The sequence below is a fragment of the Dysidea avara genome, chromosome 1 (assembly GCF_963678975.1).
Source record: "Dysidea avara chromosome 1, odDysAvar1.4, whole genome shotgun sequence".
In the NCBI taxonomy this organism is placed as follows: Eukaryota; Metazoa; Porifera; class Demospongiae; order Dictyoceratida; family Dysideidae; genus Dysidea; species Dysidea avara.
Window position 1 is genome coordinate 38,428,391 of NC_089272.1, and position 22,422 is coordinate 38,450,812.

Sequence of the window (22,422 nt, forward strand, 5' to 3'; positions counted from 1 at the left end):
GGTTAGTCACTATATAGACTATATAGACAGGTTAGTGACTATAGACTGTATAGACAGGTTAGTCACTATAGACTGTATAGACAGGTTAGTCACTATAGACTGTATAGACAGGTTAGTCACTATATAGACTGTATAGACAGGTTAGTCACTATATAGACTGTATAGACAGATTAGTCACTATAGACTGTATAGACAGGTTAGACACTATAGACCGTATAGACAGGTTAGTCACTATAGACCGTATAGACAGGTTAGTCACTATAGACCGTATAGACAGGTTAGTCACTATATAGACTGTATAGACAGATTAGTCACTATATAGACGGTATAGACAGGTTAGTCACTATAGACTGTATAGACAGGTTAGTCACTATAGACTGTATAGACAGGTTAGTCACTATAGACTGTATAGACAGGTTAGGCACTATAGACTGTATAGACAGGTTAGTCACTATATAGACTGTATAGACAGGTTAGTCACTATAGACTGTATAGACAGGTTAGTCACTATAGACTGTATAGACAGGTTAGTCACTATAGACTGTATAGACAGGTTAGTCACTATAGACTGTATAGACAGGTTAGTCACTATATAGACTGTATAGAAAGGTTAGTCACTATAGACTGTATAGACAGGTTAGTGACTATATAGACTGTATAGACAGATTAGTCACTATATAGACGTTATAGACAGGTTAGTCACTATAGACCGTATAGACAGGTTAGTCACTATATAGACTGTATAGACAGGTTAGTCACTATAGACCGTATAGACAGGTTAGTCACTATAGACCGTATAGACAGGTTAGTCACTATAGACTGTATAGACAGGTTAGTCACTATATAGATGGTATAGACAGGTTAGTCACTATAGACTGTATAGACAGGTTAGTCACTATATAGACGGTATAGACAGGTTAGGCACTATAGACTGTATAGATAGGTTAGTCACTATATAGACTGTATAGACAGGTTAGTCACTGTAGACTATATAGACAGGTTAGTCACTGTAGACTATATAGACAGGTTAGGCACTATAGACTATATAGACAGGTTAGTCACTATAGACAGGTTAGTCACTATAGACTATATAGACGGGTTAGTCAACCTGGACTATATAGACAGGTTAGTCACTATAGACTGTATAGACAGGTTAGTCACACTGTAGACTGAATAGACAGGTTAGTCACTATAGACTGTATAGACAGGTTAGTCACTATAGACTGTATAGACAGGTTAGTCACTATAGACTGTATAGACAGGTTAGTCACTATAGACTATATAGACGGGTTAGTCAACCTAGACTATATAGACAGGTTAGTCACTATAGACTATATAGACAGGTTAGTCACTGTAGACTATATAGACAGGGTAGTCACTATAGACAGGTTATTCACTATAGACTATATAGATGGTTAGTCACTGTAGACTATATAGACAGGTTAGTCACTGTAGACTATATAGACAGGTTAGTCACTATAGACTATATAGACAGGTTAGTCACTGTAGACTATATAGACAGGTTAGGCACTATAGACTATATAGACAGGTTAGTCACTATAGACAGGTTAGTCACTATAGACAGGTTAGTCACTATAGACAGATTAGTCACTATAGACTATATAGACAGGTTAGTCACTATAGACTATATAGACAGGTTAGTCACTATAGACAGGTTAGTCACTATAGACAGGTTAGTCACTATAGACAGGTCAGTCACTGTAGACTATATAGACAGGTTAGTCACTATAGACTATATAGACAGGTTAGTCACTGTAGACTATATAGACAGGGTAGTCACTATAGACAGGTTATTCACTATAGACTATATAGACGGGTTAGTCACTGTAGACTATATAGACAGGTTAGTCACTGTAGACTATATAGACAGGTTAGTCACTATAGACTATATAGACAGGTTAGTCACTGTAGACTATATAGACAGGTTAGTCACTATAGACAGGTTAGTCACTATAGACAGGTTAGTCACTATAGACAGATTAGTCACTATAGACTATATAGACAGGTTAGTCACTATAGACTATATAGACAGGTTAGTCACTATAGACAGGTTAGTCACTATAGACAGGTTAGTCACTATAGACAGGTTAGTCACTATAGACAGGTCAGTCACTGTAGACTATATAGACAGGTTAGTCACTGTAGACTATATAGACAGGTTAGGCACTGTAGACTATATAGACAGGTTAGGCACTATAGACTATATAGACAGGTTAGGCACTATAGACAGGTTAGTCACTATAGACAGGTTAGTCACTATAGACAGGTTAGTCACTATAGACTATATAGACAGGTTAGACACTTTAGACTATATAGACAGGTTAGTCACTATAGACTGTATAGACAGGTTAGTCACTATATACTATATAGACAGGTTAGACACTATAGACAATATAGACAGGTTAGTCACTATAGACAGGTTAGTCACTATAGACAGGTCAGTCACTGTAGACTATATAGACAGGTTAGTCACTATAGACAGGTTAGTCACTATAGATAGGTTAGTCACTGTAGACGATATAGACAGGTTAGTCACTATAGACTATATAGACAGGTTAGTCACTATAGACAGGTTAGTCACTATAGACAGGTCAGTCACTGTAGACTATATAGACAGGTTAGTCACTATAGACTATATAAACAGGTTAGTCACTATAGACAGGTTAGTCACTATAGACAGGTTAGTCACTATAGACAGGTTAGTGACTATAGACTATATAGACAGGTTAGTCACTATAGACTATATAGACAGGTTAGGCACTATAGACTATATAGACAGGTTAGACACTATAGACTATATAGACAGGTTAGTCACTATAGACTATATAGACAGGTTAGTCACTGTAGACTATATAGACAGGTTAGTCACTATAGACAGGTTAGTCACTATAGACAGGTCAGTCACTGTAGACTATATAGACAGGTTAGTCACTATAGACAGGTTAGTCACTATAGATAGGTTAGTCACTGTAGACTATATAGACAGGTTAGTCACTATAGACAGGTTAGTCACTATAGACAGGTCAGTCACTGTAGACTATATAGACAGGTTAGTCACTATAGACAGGTTAGTCACTATAGACAGGTTAGTCACTATAGACAGGTTAGTCACTATAGACTATATAGACAGGTTAGTCACTATAGACTATATAGACAGGTTAGTCACTATAGACTATATAGACAGGTTAGTCACTATAGACAGGTTAGTCACTATAGACAGGTCAGTCACTGTAGACTATATAGACAGGTTAGTCACTATAGACTATATAGACAGGTTAGTCACTATAGACAGGTTAGTCACTATAGACAGGTTAGTCACTATAGACTATATAGACAGGTTAGTCACTATAGACTATATAGACAGGTTAGTCACTATAGACAGGTTAGTCACTATAGACAGGTCAGTCACTGTAGACTATATAGACAGGTTAGTCACTGTAGACTATATAGACAGGTTAGGCACTGTAGACTATATAGACAGGTTAGACACTATAGACTATATAGACAGGTTAGTCACTATAGACAGGTTAGTCACTATAGACTATGTAGACAGGTTAGTCACTATAGACTATATAGACGGGTTAGTCAACCTAGACTATATAGACAGGTTAGTCACTATAGACTGTATAGACAGGTTAGTCACTGTAGACTGTATAGACATGTTAGTCACTATAGACTGTATAGACAGGTTAGTCACTATAGACTGTATAGACAGGTTAGTCACTAGCTATAGACTGTATAGACAGGTTAGTCACTATAGACTGTATAGACAGGTTAGTCACTATAGACTGTATAGACAGGTTAGTCACTATAGACTGTTTATACAGGTTAGTCACTATGGACTGTATAGACAGGTTAGTCACTATCGACTGTATAGACAGGTTAGTCACTATAGACTGTATAGACAGGTTAGTCACTATAGACTATATAGACAGGTTAGACACTATAGACTATATAGACAGGTTAGACACTATAGACTGTATAGACAGGTTAGTCACTATATAGACTGTATAGACAGGTTAGTCACTATAGACTGTATAGACAGGTTAGTCACTATAGACTGTATAGACAGGTTAGTCACTATAGACTGTTTAGACACTATGGACTGTATAGACAGGTTAGTCACTATCGACTGTATAGACAGGTTAGTCACTATAGACTGTATAGACAGGTTAGTCACTATAGACTATATAGACAGGTTAGTCACTATAGACTATATAGACAGGTTAGTCACTATAGACAGGTTAGTCACTGTAGACTATATAGACAGGTTAGTCACTATAGACTATATAGACGGGTTAGTCAACCTAGACTATATAGACTGGTTAGTCACGATTGACCGATTAGCCCCCCCCCCCCCCCCCCCCCCCCCGTGTGTCGGTTACTATAGCGAATTAATAAGAATCCCGCTTTTAGTAGTATACTAGTTCCGTGTTACGGATAACATCCTGTCTGTAACGCCACTTAACATACATTGAGAGCATAAATACTGCACATCAGACTCACCTAACTTGTCGAAAGCTGAGCGGGTGACGCCTGCACATTTCCTGTGAATCCACCCTTGGCAGTCACCCTCGCAGAAAACAGCTTCGTCGCCCTCACAGTTCTCACTAGGTTCTAGGATCGGTTCATCACATACAATACAGTCAGCTTCACTGTTTTTGACGTTTTTCGTTTTCCTTTTGGGCGGGGAGGTTCCCGGTAGTTTTCTTTTAGGCTGTCGGCCTGAAGCCATGTGGTAAATGGGTCACACTAGATAGACAAAGACACAAGAACAAATACTGATACGAAATTGGACTAGCCTGTTGGGGTACCGTCATAAGCCACGGTACCACGGTTGTAGAGTTCAGCCAGTCTCGAAGCACCAATCGCTATCAATGTCAGGCCTGCCAACCTGGAAAGTAAAAAAATCTTGAGATTTCTGTACCTTTATTGTAGTATTGCAGTGTGTAGTAAAAAAAAACAACTGGTAGATGCTATGCTGAGACCAAAAAAAAAAAAAAAAGGTCTCGACTTTTTAAACTTGAAATCCGTGACATTGCGCTACAAACCGTGAGATTCTATCCAACGAAGGTTAGTGAAACCGTGAGAGTTAGCAGGCCTCAAAAACCGTGAGATTCGATCTGCTGCCCTTGAGCAGGGTAGTGAAACCGTGAGACTCACGGTAAACCCGTGAGACTCACGGTAAACCCGTGAGAGTTGGCAGGCCTGCAATGTGTCAAGATAGGAGATTCACTGTCAGAATTATGTTATGTACATTCAGGGGTGCCCCAAGGAAGTGTCTTAGGACCTTTGTTATTCGTCATTTTCATTAACAACCTACCCGAATTCATTCAATTTGCAACTCCTTTTATATACGCTGATGACATCAAACTTCTATATGCAATTAGATCTCGTGAAGATACTGCAAAGTTACAAACTGACATCAACAGAGCTTCTAATTGGAGCACCCTGACTGACTTACCTTTCCATGAATCCAAATTTATTCATTTATGTTTCTTCTCGACTACAACAGTCCCCCCTACATACACCATCAATGGAAATCCTATTAAATGTCTAGCACAGCATAAAGATCTTGGAGTAACATTCACATCTGACTTCAGCTGGTCAGCACACTATAACAACATATGTACGAAAGCTTACCAAACCTTAGGACTTATCAGAAGAACATTCCAGGTTAACAGTGCTGAGGCAAAGAAACGTCTATACCTAGCACTAGTCAGATCACAACTATTATATTGTTCACAACTATTATATTGTTCACAACTATTGAGGCCTCAACTAATAAGAGACATTACTGCACTAGAACGCATTCAACGAAGAGCCACTAAATATATTCTTAACGATTATACATCCTCATACAAACTCAGACTGGAACAACTGCATCTCCTGCCTCTCATGTATCACTACGAACTCCAAGATATACTGTTTCTAATAAAATCATTAAAGTCACCCACTGATAATTTTAATATCTACAACTACATTACTTTTGCAAGAGGCAACACCAGATCTGGGATTAACCAAAAACTGAATCATCCAAGGACATCATCAGTAACACAACATCATTTTTACTTTAACAGGATAGCCAGACTATACAATTACTTACCAGTCATTGATCTTTCACTATCTACCAACACAATTAAATATCGTTTAACTAACTACTTATGGTCGCATTTCACTAATAACTTCAACCCTGAGAGAGCTTGTACATTTCACCTTTTGTGCCCTTGCCACTGCTGCTCTAGAGCGCCAATTTCTACCAATTTTAACAAACTCTAGCTATCTATTGTAATTATAAGTAACTAACAGTTGTAATTATTAGTTATTGCTCTGTATTGTATGTATGTTTCTTTGGCAGTGGGTATCTATTACCCACTGACCTTTAATGCAATCCTGAACTGCATTAAAAAGTATTAGAATAAATAAATAAATAATAATAAACTGTAATGTGTCGCATCTCACGTTGCCCCTTACTGCTGATTGCACGAACTTTAAAAAATTTCGTGACGCATGCGTATGTGCGCACACAAGATTTAAAAGCATTTTGTTTCACGGAACAGGTTGCTGATGTCGGAGACTAAGATTCCCAACCTAAGCAACTTGTTCCGTGAAACAAAACATTTTGATCCTTGTGTGCGCATACACGCATGCGTCACGCAATTTTTTAAAGATTCGTGCAATCAGCAGTACTGTATTTTCCAAGATCTTGCGGTGTACAAAGTGCCATGCGCTATAATGCGCACGCGTGCGAGTTACGAAATTTGGAATTAAACCGCGTGGTCATTCAGTCCAGATACTGTACCGTCAATAATTTGGGGTAGCTGGTCTTCTACTGTTCATTAATAATGCTGACAGCATTATAACGATGTGTGAAACTGAATCAGCAATATGACTCACTTTGCCAGATGCGCGCGCATTTTTTAACGAATGGCGCTTCGTATACCGCAAGATCTTGGAAAAATACAGTACCATATGTCAGTACGACACCTGCGCAATTTATAAATTATGTTGCGCATTCTACAGCGGTTTTCGTGAACCTTGCAAAAAATTATTCGAATTAGACGCATGCGCGTATTTATACAGAGTGAATTGTAGACTTCGTGCCACACTGGAATGACACTCGGCTGTGAGAAGAAGTGATTTCTGTCCTTAACAACTGCCATCAGGCACTACTAAAACACTTGCGGCTACTTTTGACATTAAAACTGATAAATTCGCTAGCGCATGCGTAATTCGACTGGCACATTTTTTGCAAGGTTCACGCAAACCGCTGTACTGCGGTTTTCCAAGTTCTTGCAATGTAAAGCGTCATGCGCTAATAATGTGTCAGTATGCGCAGTTCTTTAAATACACCTGTAATATTCTGTGGCTGTCGAGTTGTATGCGTAGGCATGCTTGAAGTCCTGTGAGCATAGGCGGCGGAAAGGGGGGGGGGGCTAGGGGGCTAAAGCCCCCCCTCGGTCTGCTGAGGGGGGGCCCAGCCCTCCCTCAGAATGATATCACACCGAAATTATCTTTCTTGGAGTGGGGCTGAAAACCGTGATAAAGATCGAGATACTCTAATAGAGCAGTCACTCTAATAAAGTAGTCAGTGTGTAGCGAGCTATGAAAGGATTTTTATATAGTTTATCAGCTAGAAATGGTAGCTGGTGAGGTGAAAAGCTCTTGTCAGTTGGTTGCGACCTTTATTTATTTATTTTTTTGGTCTCACCTTACCAAACTATAGAAATAAGTCTGGGTCAGCCCAGCCCCCCCTCATATCAACTACTTCCTCCGCCGCTGCCTGTGAGTCAGTAGTTGTCACTGAAAATCCACTGTTGAACAACTGCGCACGTACATGCTTGTATAGCGCATGACGCTTTGCATTGTAAGAACTTGGAAAACCGCAGTACAGGGTTTTGCGGAGTTCTTGCACTCGGAAAATTTTAGCGCATGCGTATATTCGTCACAATGGCTACGTTAAACAGTCTGAAAGCATACCTATTTTGTATATTTGGACGTCCTGGATAGCCACCATTATTCAAACGGTTGTGTGATTACTTAAAGTGTTAGAAAAGTAAGCAATACTTGAATAGCACACTGTTTTATCGATTCAAGTGCGCATGCGCTTAAAATTTAAAGTTGCAAGAACTCCGCAGAATCCTGTATAAATTCACAAAATGCGCAGCGTAATTTATAAACTGCGCAAATTCACAGATTGCGCCTAACATATATAGTGTTTATTTATATTATTACCATTGTCAAATTTAAAAAAAAATAAAAAACCATACATATGTGTGAAAATCGGGGCATCTCCAAACGAATACAAAGACTATTTTATTTTATTTATTTATTTATTTATTTATTGATTAGCAAACACCCAACAGGGTTTTTACGCTAATGTAGAAGGTACGTACACATAAGTGCCTAGTTTAAGTTACAATAACATAAGTGCCTATAATTTAGGTTACAATAATGATTAGTACTAAGTTACAATAAGTGCTAAGTTACAATAGGTGCTAGGTTACAACTAGTGCTAAATTACAGTAAGTGGTAAGTTACAATAAGTGCTAGAATTACAATGAATACTAAATTACAGTGAGGGCTAAGTTACAATAAATACAATAAGTGCTAAGTTACAGTTACAAAGTAGGAGTAGTTGATTGTTTAAATGTTTCAAGACTAGCTAATTACAAAACTACCACACTGATTACAATAAACTAAACTACTTACAAGCTACACCTACTTAACTACATTATTAACATGTCATTATTAAACCTAAACAAAATCTATCGTGTCCTCTGAGCAAAGTGCATAGTATCTGAGGACCATTTTGGCATCGTATTTCCATAAAGTCACTGATAACCTTTGCAACAATTGCCTCCTAGCCAACTTCCGAAACAAACCATTTTTAACTGTATGTGTGAAAATCGCGTTTTCCTTTCTTCCTATTAATATATCCACGGCGTGGCGCGCCGGTTTCTTGGGCTGCACGACACACTACCATGCATCTTGGTATAGCCAGCCTTCTTATCATCAAAATACTTGTGCACGTGATTGATAACAGGGGGTAAAAAGGGATGCGGGCGGGGATGAAAAATAATTCATCAAGTTTGCCTGGCCTTAAGTCTTATAGCTACCCTGCTTCTGACACACTGCTGAAGCTATATAATATTAGCTGTTTGACTAGCACTTGAGGAGCTTTGATTATAAAAGCATCATGGCGGGATTCAAATACAGGCCCTTCGACGAAAACGATGCGGGTTCGTCTACATAGGACGGATTATACTGCTAGGGATCCCCAAATTAGCTATAATGGTAAGGATTGCTAACGAACCTGCTACTACAATAGCTAAAGGTATTTATTAACTTCGCTACCTTCTATTTCAGATGAATTACCTCAGCAATATCAAGTCAGTACTGCTAACTATATACCTCAAGTTTTGTATACTCCTCTGGAGAGTAACCATTACTCTAAAGGAGTAACACATGCTCTGAAGGTGGTGTCACTTACTCTTCAGAGTAATGGTTATTCTCTTCAGAGTGTTGGTTACTCTCCAGGAGTGTTAAATCCTCCCTACACTGGGAACTCTTTAGAGTGGTGGTTACTCTTCATTTTCAACAGTGTGGTAAGCTAGTTGTGGGTGTGCATAATTATTGGTGCGTGCTACCCAGAGTCTTTGATACATGGAGTGTGAAATGCAGAACTGACAGCTTAGTGTGTGCTATGCAAGAAGTCACACACACACACACCATGTGGCATGCATGCAGTCATGTATGTGCGTGTGCTTGCATAATTACTCTAGTCAGACAGACAGTCAGTCATGCAGTGCCATGTGTGGGTGTATGTTGGCTACATTTAAGGTTTTTTGTTGCAGCTGCATAAGCACTGGATAATGAGGTTGCTATAGGTTGCTCCTGTTAGCTAACCATTCATATACGTAGCTGACATAAAATTCAAACAGAGTTAACTATACTTGTTTTAGATGCTTATTGTAAGTTAATTTTATTAGGTTGAATTCAGAGAGGATTCCAGATCTCAGCCTTCTTTAGTGTTGTGGCTCCTTTCCCACATGCCTGTAGACTGCATGTTGCTGGGGATCAAGTCACCACTGCTTTGATTGTTTTCTGGAGTTTTAGTTTTAAGATTTTGATGCCCTGTATTCACAAACTTTGGCCTACTTACAGGTTCCTGGAATAGCACTTACAGACAGATATACAATAACATCATTATTGTGTGCTCGTTGCTTTTGAAAGTAGAGTAGCTAATTGTGCATTGTGCATCATGAATAGTTTCCAATGTTTTCACACAATAGTGTATTAATTAGCTGTTTAAGTTACAACTTTCAAGGGCTCATTTCTGTTTCTGCTTTCTTTGTTGATGTATTCTCTGTTTAAAATAAAATATTTCTTTCTTTGCATGCTATACACAGTGTATGTGTAATAATGCATACTGCATAAGTATAACATAGAATTATTCAAACATTGAATGTATAGCTAGCCTAACGTATTTTCATTGTGTACTTTTATTATTACACCCTAAGCCACATTACAGTACTGACTGTACATAATGCATAGAAACATGATAGAATGAAAATTAGGTACTTAGATGCAGAGGGGAAAATGTGCTGAAAGTCTGGAAGCTTCTTGTGCTGCCACTTTTGCAAAGAAACTTATTTTACAATCAATAATTATTATACAATCATGTTATATTATCCAATGTTTATTTCACAGGCATTCTCTGTTGTCATTGTTGGTTATACTTCTGAGCTGGCTTTTACAAATGCAGAACCAATGATTCCTTCAAGATATATTTGCTACAGTAATCCTGGTGCCTATCAGAGTGGTCACCATATATGTAACAATGGAGTTGCTGCTGCTGTGTCATCCATACTAGTTTGTATGATGTTGCTGAATTTTGATGTGTTTATTCCTTGTCTTGATAAAATGGTACACAATAACTATTTCAGTTGTGCATATTAACATGTAATCAACAACAAGCCAAGCTGTAAAAAAAGGTGCGGCCCCCAAAAAGGCAGGGTGATAAAAAGTGAAATTAAAGGTGGTGGCCAAGAAATGGCTGTGATGGTAGGTAAATGGCAAAAATTTCAATAACGGCAATTCAAATGAATTTGGTGCTTCACCTTTGATTTCACATCTTTTTCCATCCTGCCTGTTTTGGAGGCCGCACCCTTATTTTACAGCTTGGCTGTTTATCACTTTGTTTTGTAATTTCATACCTAAAGCCAGCCTATGGCCAGCTTTATAATTAGGTATTTCTTTTAACTTGTCTTTTCTTTACCACAGAAGATCATTATGAAGAAGAACATTTAGTGATTTGTTTAGCTACATGTACACTTAGGCAATAAATTACTGAATTGTGTTGATTAATCATAAAAAGAGGTCACACAGGTTGAACTCTTTGCAGCTGAATACTCTACAGGGAAATGTGTATATAGCTGAAAGTTGTACAGGGATCCTCATAGTGTAACTGCACTCTTTGACTACATGGTGAATAATTTGTAGCTGAACTCACCACAAGATGGCTTAATATTTCTAGCCGAAATTTAAAGAATCTACATAATATAGCTGAATTCTCTCTTGTTTCTAGCTGATCTCATTATAGGGTGATTTGATTTTAGTTGATCTCTAAAGGGTGAATTGTTTCTAGCTGATCTTTCTTTCTACAGAGTGACTTGTTTCTAGCTGATTTCTCTGCAGGGTGACTTGTTTCTAGCTACACACTCTACAGGGGGACTTGATATGTAGTCGAATTCTCTACTGGGTGAGATGATCAAGCTGATTTCTCTACAGGGTGATTTATTTTTAGCTGATCTCTCTACAGGGCTGCTTGTTTCTACTGAGCTCTCTACAGGGTGGCTTGAAAATAGTTGAACTCATTGCTGGTAACAGGGTAACTCTCCTAACTGGTCTCTCGACAGGGGGATTTGTTTAACTGAATACTGTACATCATGAAATTTCATGGTTTACCATGGCGTTTTCGTAGGCTGTTCTCTTGGAGTTCAGCTAAAAAAAAGTCAGATCAGCTAGAAACAAATCATGCTGTAGAGAGATCAGCTAAAAAAATCACTCTATAGAGAGATCAGCTGGAAACGAGGCACCTTGTAGAGAGATCAGCATGATCAAGTCATCCTATAAGAACTCAACCAGCTACTTTTCGAGTCACCACATGGAGAGTCCATCTATGAACAAATTTCTCTGTAGAAAGATCAGCTAGAAATAAGTCACCCTGTAGAAAGACCAGTTTGAAAAAATCACTTGGTCGAAGTATTGGTTAGAAACAAGTCACCCTGTAGAGAGATCAGTCACCATGTAGAGAGATCAGCTAGAAATAAGTTACCCTGTAGAAAGATCAGCTAGAAGCAAATCATGCTGTAGAGAGATCAATTTAAAAATCACTCTATAGAGAGATTAGCTGGAAACAAAGCACCCTGTAGAGAGGTCAGCATGATCAAGCCACCCTGTAAGAGCCCAACTACTTTTCAAGTCACCCCAGCTACACATAAATCTTTAAGTAGAAAGATTAGCTAGAAATAAATCACCAACACTGCTTATGAAAATTTGAAAATTCTGTGGACACTGCCTATGACAATTTTGACAATTATATGGCCATTGCAATGGGTGTAACTAATCACTGGACTGGAACACTGGATTGGACTACTGGACTCACATATTTTTGGTTTTTACACATTCTGAGGTTGGTTTTATTGAGTCTTGCTAGTTAAGGGCCTTCAAAAACCTTGCAGTCTGCTATTAAAATGATGAGTGTGAGGAGTGGAGTAAGCAAAACTGGCCTCTAGTGATTTCACTACTTATTATGCTATACAGCACTTATACACTTCTTAGTGTATTGTATTTTGATGTAATATAATTATGGCAATAGCTAACTGAAAATCATTTTACTATATTTGTGTTACCTATCTGCATCCTTGAACTAAATACTGTAGCTCAGATACCTGGGACACATTCAACCTATGTACCCTTCCTAGGACAATCTACTGCAGATAAATTCGTTCCTGCATGCAATATACTAACTCATTACACAACTGTAGGGTTTTTCTGCTATCATGATTAGTTCTTACATTTGCTGGTTGGTGTACTATAATATGTAACCAAATTTATTAGCATTGTACAAGCTTGCTACTATCTCCAAGACATTATTGTTGGTTAACCATAACTAGCAGCATTCCCCTGCAGCATAAAGAGTACAGGTATATGTACATAACAAGTAGTGAAATCACTAGTTTTTGCTTACTCCACTCCTCACACTCATTATTTTAGTAGCAGACTGCAAGCTCTCTGAAGGCCCGTAGCCAGCAAGATTCAATAAAACCAACCTCAGAATGTGTAAAAACCAAAAATATGTGAGTCCAGTAGTCCAGTCCAGTGTTCCAGTCCAGTAGTCCAGTCCAGTGATTAGTTACACCCCACTGCAACCATGAAATTTTCTTGTGCCATGAAATTATTTGTCAGTACTATGAAATTACCATGAAATCTCCACTTTTCATGAGTATTTCATGGCATGGATATTACCATGAAATATCCATGAAATGACTTTCATGGCACTTAATGGGGATTATTTTACTGTTCATGGATAATCCAGAGGTGTTTCATGGCACCGTTCTCTCTGGTAGTACAGCACGGTGACTTCATTCTATCTGATCTCTCTACAGGATGACATGTTTCTAACTAATCTTTCAACAGAGTGATGTGTTTCAAACCGATCTTTCTACAGAGTGATTTTTTTCTAGCTGATCTCTCTAATGGGTGACTTGCTTCTAACTGATCCTTCTACAGGGTGATTTGTTTCAAGCTGATCTTTCTATAGGGTGATTGAAATGTAGCTAATCTCGCTACATAATCACTTGTTTCTAGCTGATCTTTCTACAGGTGATTTTTTCTAGCTATTTTTCAACAGGGTGACTTCTTACTGGCTGAACTCTCTACAGGTGATGTGTTTCTACCAGATCTCTTTGCTTCAAGCTGATCTCTCCACAGTGTGACTTCAAATGTAGTCGAACCCTTTGCAGGATAGCTTACTTCTAGCTGATCTCTGTACTTATTTCTAGCTGAATCACTCTACAAAATGTAGCTGAATTCTCTCTAGATGATTTGTTTTTAGCTGATCTCTCTACAGGTAACTTGTTTCTAGCTGATATCTCTACAGAGTGAGTTGTTTCTAGCTAATCTCTCTATAGAGTGAGTTGTTTCTAGCTAATCTCTCTACAGAGTGATTTTTTCTAGCTGATCACTACAGAGTAAATTGTTTCTAGCCGATTTCTTTACAGTGAACTCTCTACAGGGTGACTTGTTTCTGACTGATGTCTCATACAGGGTGATTTGTTTCTAGCTGACCTGGTCAATTGTTTCTAGCTGATTTCTCTACAGGGTGACTTTTTACTAGCTGAATTCTCTACAGAGTGACTTATTTCTACCAGATCTCTCTACAGGGTGACTTGTTACTTGCTGAACTCTCTCCAGGGAAAGGGAGTTAGCTTATAATTATAAGGGAAGGAAGAATCCAAAGGTTATGTGGAAAATAATTAAATTCATACATTTAAATGTACAAAAACAAAGAATAACTTGTGAGATCAAAGGCAGTGGCCAATAAATGGCTGCAATGATGTTAATGCTAATAAAGTTTAATTTTTTTAGCATTAACACCATTTCAGTCATTTCTTGGCTGCCACATTTGATTTCACAACCTTTTTCACCAAGGTAATTAAAGGCCACACCCTTTTCACAGCTTGGAATTATTTCTTTGTGTGGATTATATGTTATACAGTATCTGTAGCTAACTGCTATAAAGCTACATTAAAAGCGCTTGTTTAGTACACGTAAGATTGTATTGTTGTGGAGGCAGAAAGCTAACTTCTTTGGTTAGTAGCTGATAATTGACACAGAATTTGTGTTAGCCATCTTTCTTTCTCACAAACACTACAGGAACAGACCAGAGTGACCTCAGAGCCTGAACAACTTACACCCCTCTCATTTCCCTGAGCTACTTCACCACACCATCAAGTATCAAACGGTATTCTTCTAATTCATTGCTCACAAATTTGTTACATCATCTGTATCCACCTTCTAACTGAACTAAGTCAGTTTCACCTCTAACGTTTTCTCCAAGTGTAAAAATGTCATGATAGCCCAGAAATTTGAGTGATAATAGCTTGTGTGGTTGTAATACAGGTGTATCACTACAGTCAACTGCACAGTTCTGGTCTGACAGGTTGGTAGTAACCATACTAACATACTGCTTCATTTCTAATCACCTCATCATTAACAGGTTCGCCTTCTCCAATGTATATACTAGTACTTTAACTGTGTTCTTTTCAGTACCAAACTCAGAAGACAAACAGGAAAAGCCTTGACTATGAGAATCCTGGCTGCCACTACTACACTGCACTCTTTAACTACTGCTTCAGGCTCATGGCCAGCTCAAACATTATTGTGATATTCTACAATACCCAGATGACTACACACACACACTCTGACACCAATAGCTGGTCATGGGCATCCATTTTAATGTAGCTAGATCTGGAATTGTTATCACCTTGTTATCAAAGCAAACCCCCAAGCCCATTCTACCATTCCTTGTGATCATAGATACAATCTGGTCTCTTCTGAAGTCTCATCATTCTAATTCTACTCCAATAATAGTGGTTCTTGAGAGCTAATTATCTAACTGCACTTCAAGGTCCTCACCTGAAAAGAAATTAATAGGAGGTGTATCCCTTCTCTGGAATTAGTTAGTACAGTCATATCCCTTCTCTGGAATTAGTTAGTACAGTAACTGTAATAGTTGTAATTATATGCTACTTGAAGTTGAAGTTGTTCCACTCAGTGACACAGCTATGGTTTCTCTCAGTTATAATCTGATCTCTGCATCATTGGTTATCAACCTGTTCACAATTAAGCACCACTTCAATTTCTAATGTGAAAGTGCTAACCTGGTTATCACAATTAATAAAGGTTTAAACGAGCAAGGAGAAATTTGTGATGCATCTGCTTCGCTCCTTATCCTTTTTCATAGTGCATTTTGACATCTTCCTCACTGCCACTCATCTGCTTGGTGTAGTCAATATTACAGCTGATCACCTCTCTTAGGGTAACATGTACCAAGAACTCCAAGTTAGCCCTCAGAATCCTACAATGATACCCCCTTCTGCCTTCAAGTTAGTTTCACCTCACAACATCAATTAGACATGCCCTAGTTTTTCCTTTGACTGTTGCAAAAAACTTTTTCATTCATTCGCTAACAACAACCGGTGTGTATATATCTCAACTGTACATGTATCTACTTATTGACACACATGTTATACTTACAGAATAACCAAGATAATGATTACCATTTCCTCATGTCCTATAGCTCCACAAGCCTGAGCGCCATCCTTTATGGTGTCCCAACTCAGTGTAGCTGTTCAAGCCTACTTCAACATGGGAATATCAACAGCTACAAACAGATCCAGCCTCCACTGATACATCTCATTTTACACTGAGATTAATTAACCAAATACCCATTCCAGTTTGTGAGGATACATTACTACGTACGTACTCTTCATTACACATCCAGCCCAGCAATGCCTTTCCTATGCAATAATCCAAGTCTACTTCTCAGCAGTAAGATACAGTCATGCCCCCATCTGCTGAATCTACTACTTGTGATACCAGTATAACACCAAGACTGAGCTACATACGTATGTATGTACTCAAAGACATATGAAAACATGCATGTGCTTTAATTCTCAACACTGCTTTCCAATCATGGAACACTTGCACATTGTATTCTCAAAAACCCTATCAATTACAAAGATATCATGATCTGGGCTGCCTGTTGCCTAGCCCACTTTGGTCTCCTTAGAATCGGTGAATTTACCACATCATCATCAGACAGCTACTTCAACCATTCTACTAACTTGCTATTATCAGACACATCGTTAGACAGTCATGCATCCTCTACACTTGCAAAATTGCTTTAAAGTAGAGTAAGAATGACCAGTTCAGGATAGACACCCAAATATTCCTGGGTGAAACGTCTCATACAGTTTGCCTGGTGGATGTATTAGTGCAATACCTGATTATGTGGGGCAGCACTCTTGGACCACTGTTTCGTCTACCCAGTAAACAAGCTCTCAAGAGCCTCATTCAGTAAAGCTCTTGACAATGCTTTTGAAGAGCTGAACATGAGTCTACACCAATTTAATGTACACGGTTTTTGGATTGGTGAAGCTACATCAGTTAAGTGACTCGAATCTAAAAGCTCTTGGGAGGTGGAAAAGTGATGCCTATGTTTGATTGTCATCACACACACACACACACACACACACAGACACACACACACACACACACACACACACACACACACACACACGCGCGCGCACACACGCACACGCACACACACACACGCACACACACACATATATATATATAGTAATTGGGGCATGTATTACATTTACATAATGGGCATATATCAGTTTGACTAGCATAACCTGGCATGAGCATCCTACCCTCATGGCTGGTCCGTGTTGGGTGAAAATCATGCACTGTAGTATGCCTTTCTGTGGCTTGATACACTCAAGCAATGTCAAAACCAGAACACTCCCCAAGCCATTCAAAGTATCCTTTAAGCTAATTGAATCAGTGATATATACATATAAACGTACTCCAAGTAAATATCCCAGCCTTTTCAAGTTAGTTAGGTTCCCCAGACAGACAGAGTCATTGTACAACTACCAACCCCACTACCATCAACAGATGATGGTAAACAAACTGATTGACTAGTGTGCCATATCTGCTTTATCCTGGACTCGACTCTTCTTTCATCTATGCTGTCTGAAGAGTATTGTTCTCTTCACAACTCTCTCTTGTAGCTCATCACTTTCTTGTGTGAGGGATTGTATTGCCTCATCACTGGTAGCCAGCTCCAAAGTATGTGATGTCTCACATGATCCAGTAGGCTCATCACTCTCCATTGGCCTTTTGTGACTTGGTTCAACAGTGAGGAATACACTTGAGTGGTATACTAGTTACTTACTGTCACTCTGTTACAGCATTGTTATGGAAAGTGGCACACTTTGGTGAGTGTTGTGATTCAGCTGTGACTGATAACATTCTGTGTGAGAGGTTATTATTTGTTACTAATCAAAACCTCACACGGAATGTAAAAAGCACAGATAAACAATTAGATAAATTAACAAAAAATTATTCTAACAGTTAGTCTAGTTTAGTCTTAAACATTCAAAATATTTTGTTGCTGACACAAATTTACATGATTTACACCACACAGTACTGTCTTAGCCTTGTCAGGTCTTAGCAAACAAAATGGCTGTTTTAAGTGCCCTTTTCATTCCTCTCTTCTATCCTTTGTTCTGTAGGTGTAGATATAGGCAAAATCTTTTAAGTAGAACATCTTACCTTGAGTCACAGTGCTGTGGATGGGTGTGCCATTAGGGGCAGCTCTTCACCTATATACAGTATATAGAAGCCTCGATTCTTGATCATCAACCATTAAACTCTAGTAAATCTTAAAAGTTGGCCTTCAAAAGTAGATCACTGCAAGAGTTGCACATATGTATACATAAAGCAAGGATACAAAGAGCCTGCAAGCATATCAGGAGCCATGAAAAAGTTTGTAAATAAATTTTGTTGCTGGAGATGGTGACAAAAAAATTTATCAAATATCACAAAAGTGGTGAAGAATTGCAGAATGTCACAAGCCATTGTAGTCAAAAATGAAACTAATTTCAGCACATAACTAATAAACAATCAGGACTCTGTGTGAAGGAGGCGATAAACAGTTTCTGAGGGGCATTTACCCCCCCCCCCCCCCCCCCCCGAACCTAATCTAACTAACCCAAGACATATCATGCATTAATCAGGCAATGCAACACTTCTGCATGGACAAACTGCTATTTAAGTTGAAAGTTCATATCCAAAAGACCTCACAAAGGCATGCACTGTCAAACACCTTGATGCAAAAATAAGTGAACTTACAAAACTTTTTACTATGCACAAGCTACCACAAAATTTCAAACAATAAACTCCAATTTTGTGATAGCTATTTTCAAAATTTTCTCAGCAGTCCGCCATTTGGCTAAAAATCACTTCCACATTCAACCTTGTGATAATTGTCTTTCAACATATCACAACTGCTGTTTTCTTTTTATACTGAATGTTGCTTCCAGACCTGTTTTTTGATTTCCATTTTTTTCCCCGGGGAGGTCACCTACTGGAAACTATGATGTTTGTGTCTGGTGTGCCTCACCTGTTGGTCTTCATGTTAAGGGAGTTGTGTCCATAGACTCCATACACATGATCAAAGTGGCAGTAGTGATGCTCCGAAATGATCCTTGAATTTCTGCATGGTGGTCAGTAGCGGCAGGTAACATTTCATCAGTAATTTTACTGCTTATTGTAGGCATAACGTTGAAGCTGATTCATGGTTTGAGATGTATGGTGACACCTCCAAACACCACACCTATATTGTTTATGCTTGTAGGATGACACTGATAATCTAGATATAATTTGATACATGTAGAATTACGTACATTAATGGATGCATGCACAGGCATGGCATGTGTAGAAGTGTGTGCACGTGTTTTTAATTTTGACAGTTTTGATGAAATCATGCATGGTACAAAGAATTTCAGTATCCTTACACTGGGACCTGCAAGAACCACATACACATCAGTATATGTGAGCTATATAATTATGTGGTTTAGTGTCTTACTACATTCTTTTGCAGATGATTGTCAACCATGAAGTGAAAGAAGATTAATGAAAAACTAATAACATTTTTTTTACACTTTTGCATAAGTTTGACTGTAAGATTAATATTATTTATTGAACTGTAACTACACGATAACAAGAATTTAGTTACTACAGGAATTTAATTAAATGGACTGTGAATACATTTGTGAATGCATGATAAGGTTCATTTCATGTGGTTTGTGACTGTGAATAAAGGGTTTCGAAACTGTGCCCACATTTAAAAATGATCTCTGTACAAGTTAAACTTCGAATCTTCGATTCTTAATTTGGAAATTAAGTTATTTCCAAACTGAAACTAGCAGTATTCAAATATGCAAACCCTTGTGTCTAAGTACATGCACAAAACAGTTTCCGATGTGCACAATGAGGCTGTTCTTGCTGTGGTTTACACCACACGCACACCTAACCATCCAAACCTTTACCACTGCACTACTGCTGACAGTGTTTATCTCACTTAATTTCTGCCTTTTACTGTTATATATAAAAAACTAAGTTGATAGCTTCATAGCGTACAAATTAAATGGAAAATCTAAGAACGTTCTATATGTGGCCTTCAAAAAAAAATGTGCGTTCTATTAGAGTGCTACAAAGTATTAATAAAAAGTGAAATTAAATATTCAATGCAGGAAAATATTAACTTTAGTCTGCCAATGGCCAATGTAATATACAAAAGAAGTTACATCTATAGTTAACAGCCAATTGCAAGCTGCGAAAAATAGTGTGACCTTCAAACATGTGCGTTGGAAAAGTATAAAAGGTGGCAGACAAGAAATGGCTGGCCAATCAATTATGACACTGACAGCTTCATCATTGCAGGTGTTACTTGGCAGCCACCTTTATTGCATGGCTTTTTCAAACCCAGGTTTTTGAATGCCGCATGCACACCCTTTTTTCATAGCTTGTGATTAGCTGGATTAAACATTAATGCTTATGTTGTATTGTTATACAATAATTTAGAATCATTCTTCTGCAGTGCACAATAATATTGATTGTATAATTTGCATAAGCAGCATCATTCATCTATAACAATGACATTGTTTTTTCTGAACTCCAAACCCACTACTAATTATGAGTGACTACCCTATTAGAGTATTTTAGTAAACATAACTTACAGTACTTTTAGTATGGTGTGACTGTTCTATTAAAGTATCCTGAAAAATCCAATCCATGTTAGGAGAGATGATCATTTTCCACTGGTTTTTCCTGTTCCTGCTTTCTGTCTCTGATTCCTAGAATTTTATTTACCCCATTTATGAGTTAACAAAACTAATCCTAGTTGCTTGTTGTACAACTGCATACAAACAAATTGTGACGTGTACCATCTTACTTTCTAATGATAGTTAGTTACACAAAACAAGGAGCAGTTTTAAGCAATATGTACTTACACTTGAAAACAACATTTATGGCATAAACACACCATACTATTATTAACACAATGATGGAGCTACAGTAGACTGCAGAAAAAAGTTAACGTTTCGTAATTTTAATTACGCTGTAGTAGCGTAATTACAAAGCGTAATTACGAATTATGCTCTATTGGTAACTATGAGTATATTGTATATATGGCTGGTGAAAAACTACTTTTTTGCATAATTACAGATTACGGTCAAAACGTAATTACAGTACAAACATGGTAATTACTTAGTAATCACACCGTAATTACAATTACGAAACGTTAACTTTATTTTGCAACCTACTGTAAGATATATGTAATTTCATGGTTCAAAATTTTGCAAAAACAACGGGACATATGTCAAATAGGTCATTCTGTAGGTGCGGTTAATCTCATCATGAACAATAATATTACAATACATGGTGCCAAGTCAACAATCCACACAGAATGAAAATGTGAATCCACAATCAAAAAGCATAACTGTTTGAAAGTCACTAACTTGCAGGTCATGCACATATTGGAAAAGTCTTTAAGTCACAGTTATAGTATAACTATTAGCCAGGTAAGATTTTTAGCATAAGCCACAATGAGTCTTAACACAGTGAAAGATGTAGATGGAAAAGGCAAGCTGCATATATAATTGTGGTCAACCGATGTACTATACAAGAAGAATAATTTATGAAGAGTTTAGCTATATGCACACTATACTGCTTATTTACAATATCTACTAATAGCAAACAAATTTTTCTGCTTTAAGGTGGACAAATGTTTGTTACAGCTTGTCATTTCATATTTTCAAAAATTTCAATAACAGCTATTTTATGAAGTGCACACAGTGTATGTACTATTTAATAACTGCATGCACAAAAAGCAACAAGAAAATATTTTTAACTAGCCCACGACTACATAATATATCCTAATTGTTTAATGATCTAACAGTAACAATAATAATTATAGTGTATGAGCAGTTAATCAGCTTTAGTTTAGCACTTTCTATCATAGGAATTCTGTATCTTCCTCAGAATTCCTTTTGGGTTTCCACAATGCCAAATAGGATTTCCAATTTCATCCTTCAAAAATTTCTTAACTGCTGCTGTACAGGATCCCGAGCAAACAGATCTTCTATTTAATATCTTTTTGCAAGACCTTCTAACTTTCCTATACTGTCTCTTACATTTCCCTGTGCATCTTTTGACCAGATTTTCACAGTCCATTTTATCAAATCCTGTTTGCAAACT

At 37.8% G+C, this 22,422-nt stretch overlaps 2 protein-coding genes across 3 annotated transcripts in view; one reads left to right on the forward strand and one right to left on the reverse strand.

Moving 5' to 3' along the window:
- The window catches only part of LOC136246548 (dendrite extension defective protein 1-like), a 230,756-nt gene that overhangs the window by 116,692 nt on the left and 91,642 nt on the right, over window positions 1-22,422 (reverse strand). The gene's annotated exons all lie outside the window — the stretch shown is intronic.
- On the forward strand, window positions 9,080-19,920 carry LOC136263874 (uncharacterized). 2 transcript variants are annotated; one of them, XM_066058501.1, is made up of 5 exons: window positions 9,080-9,318; window positions 9,391-9,629; window positions 10,735-10,950; window positions 19,635-19,716; window positions 19,766-19,920. In XM_066058501.1, exons 1-4 carry the CDS (start codon window positions 9,258-9,260, stop codon window positions 19,638-19,640), a joined length of 522 nt encoding a protein of 173 aa, XP_065914573.1. In that variant the 5' UTR covers window positions 9,080-9,257; the 3' UTR covers window positions 19,641-19,716; window positions 19,766-19,920. The 2 variants fall into 2 exon arrangements, 1 of the variants encoding a protein (XP_065914573.1); XR_010704821.1 differs by lacking the exon at window positions 9,391-9,629.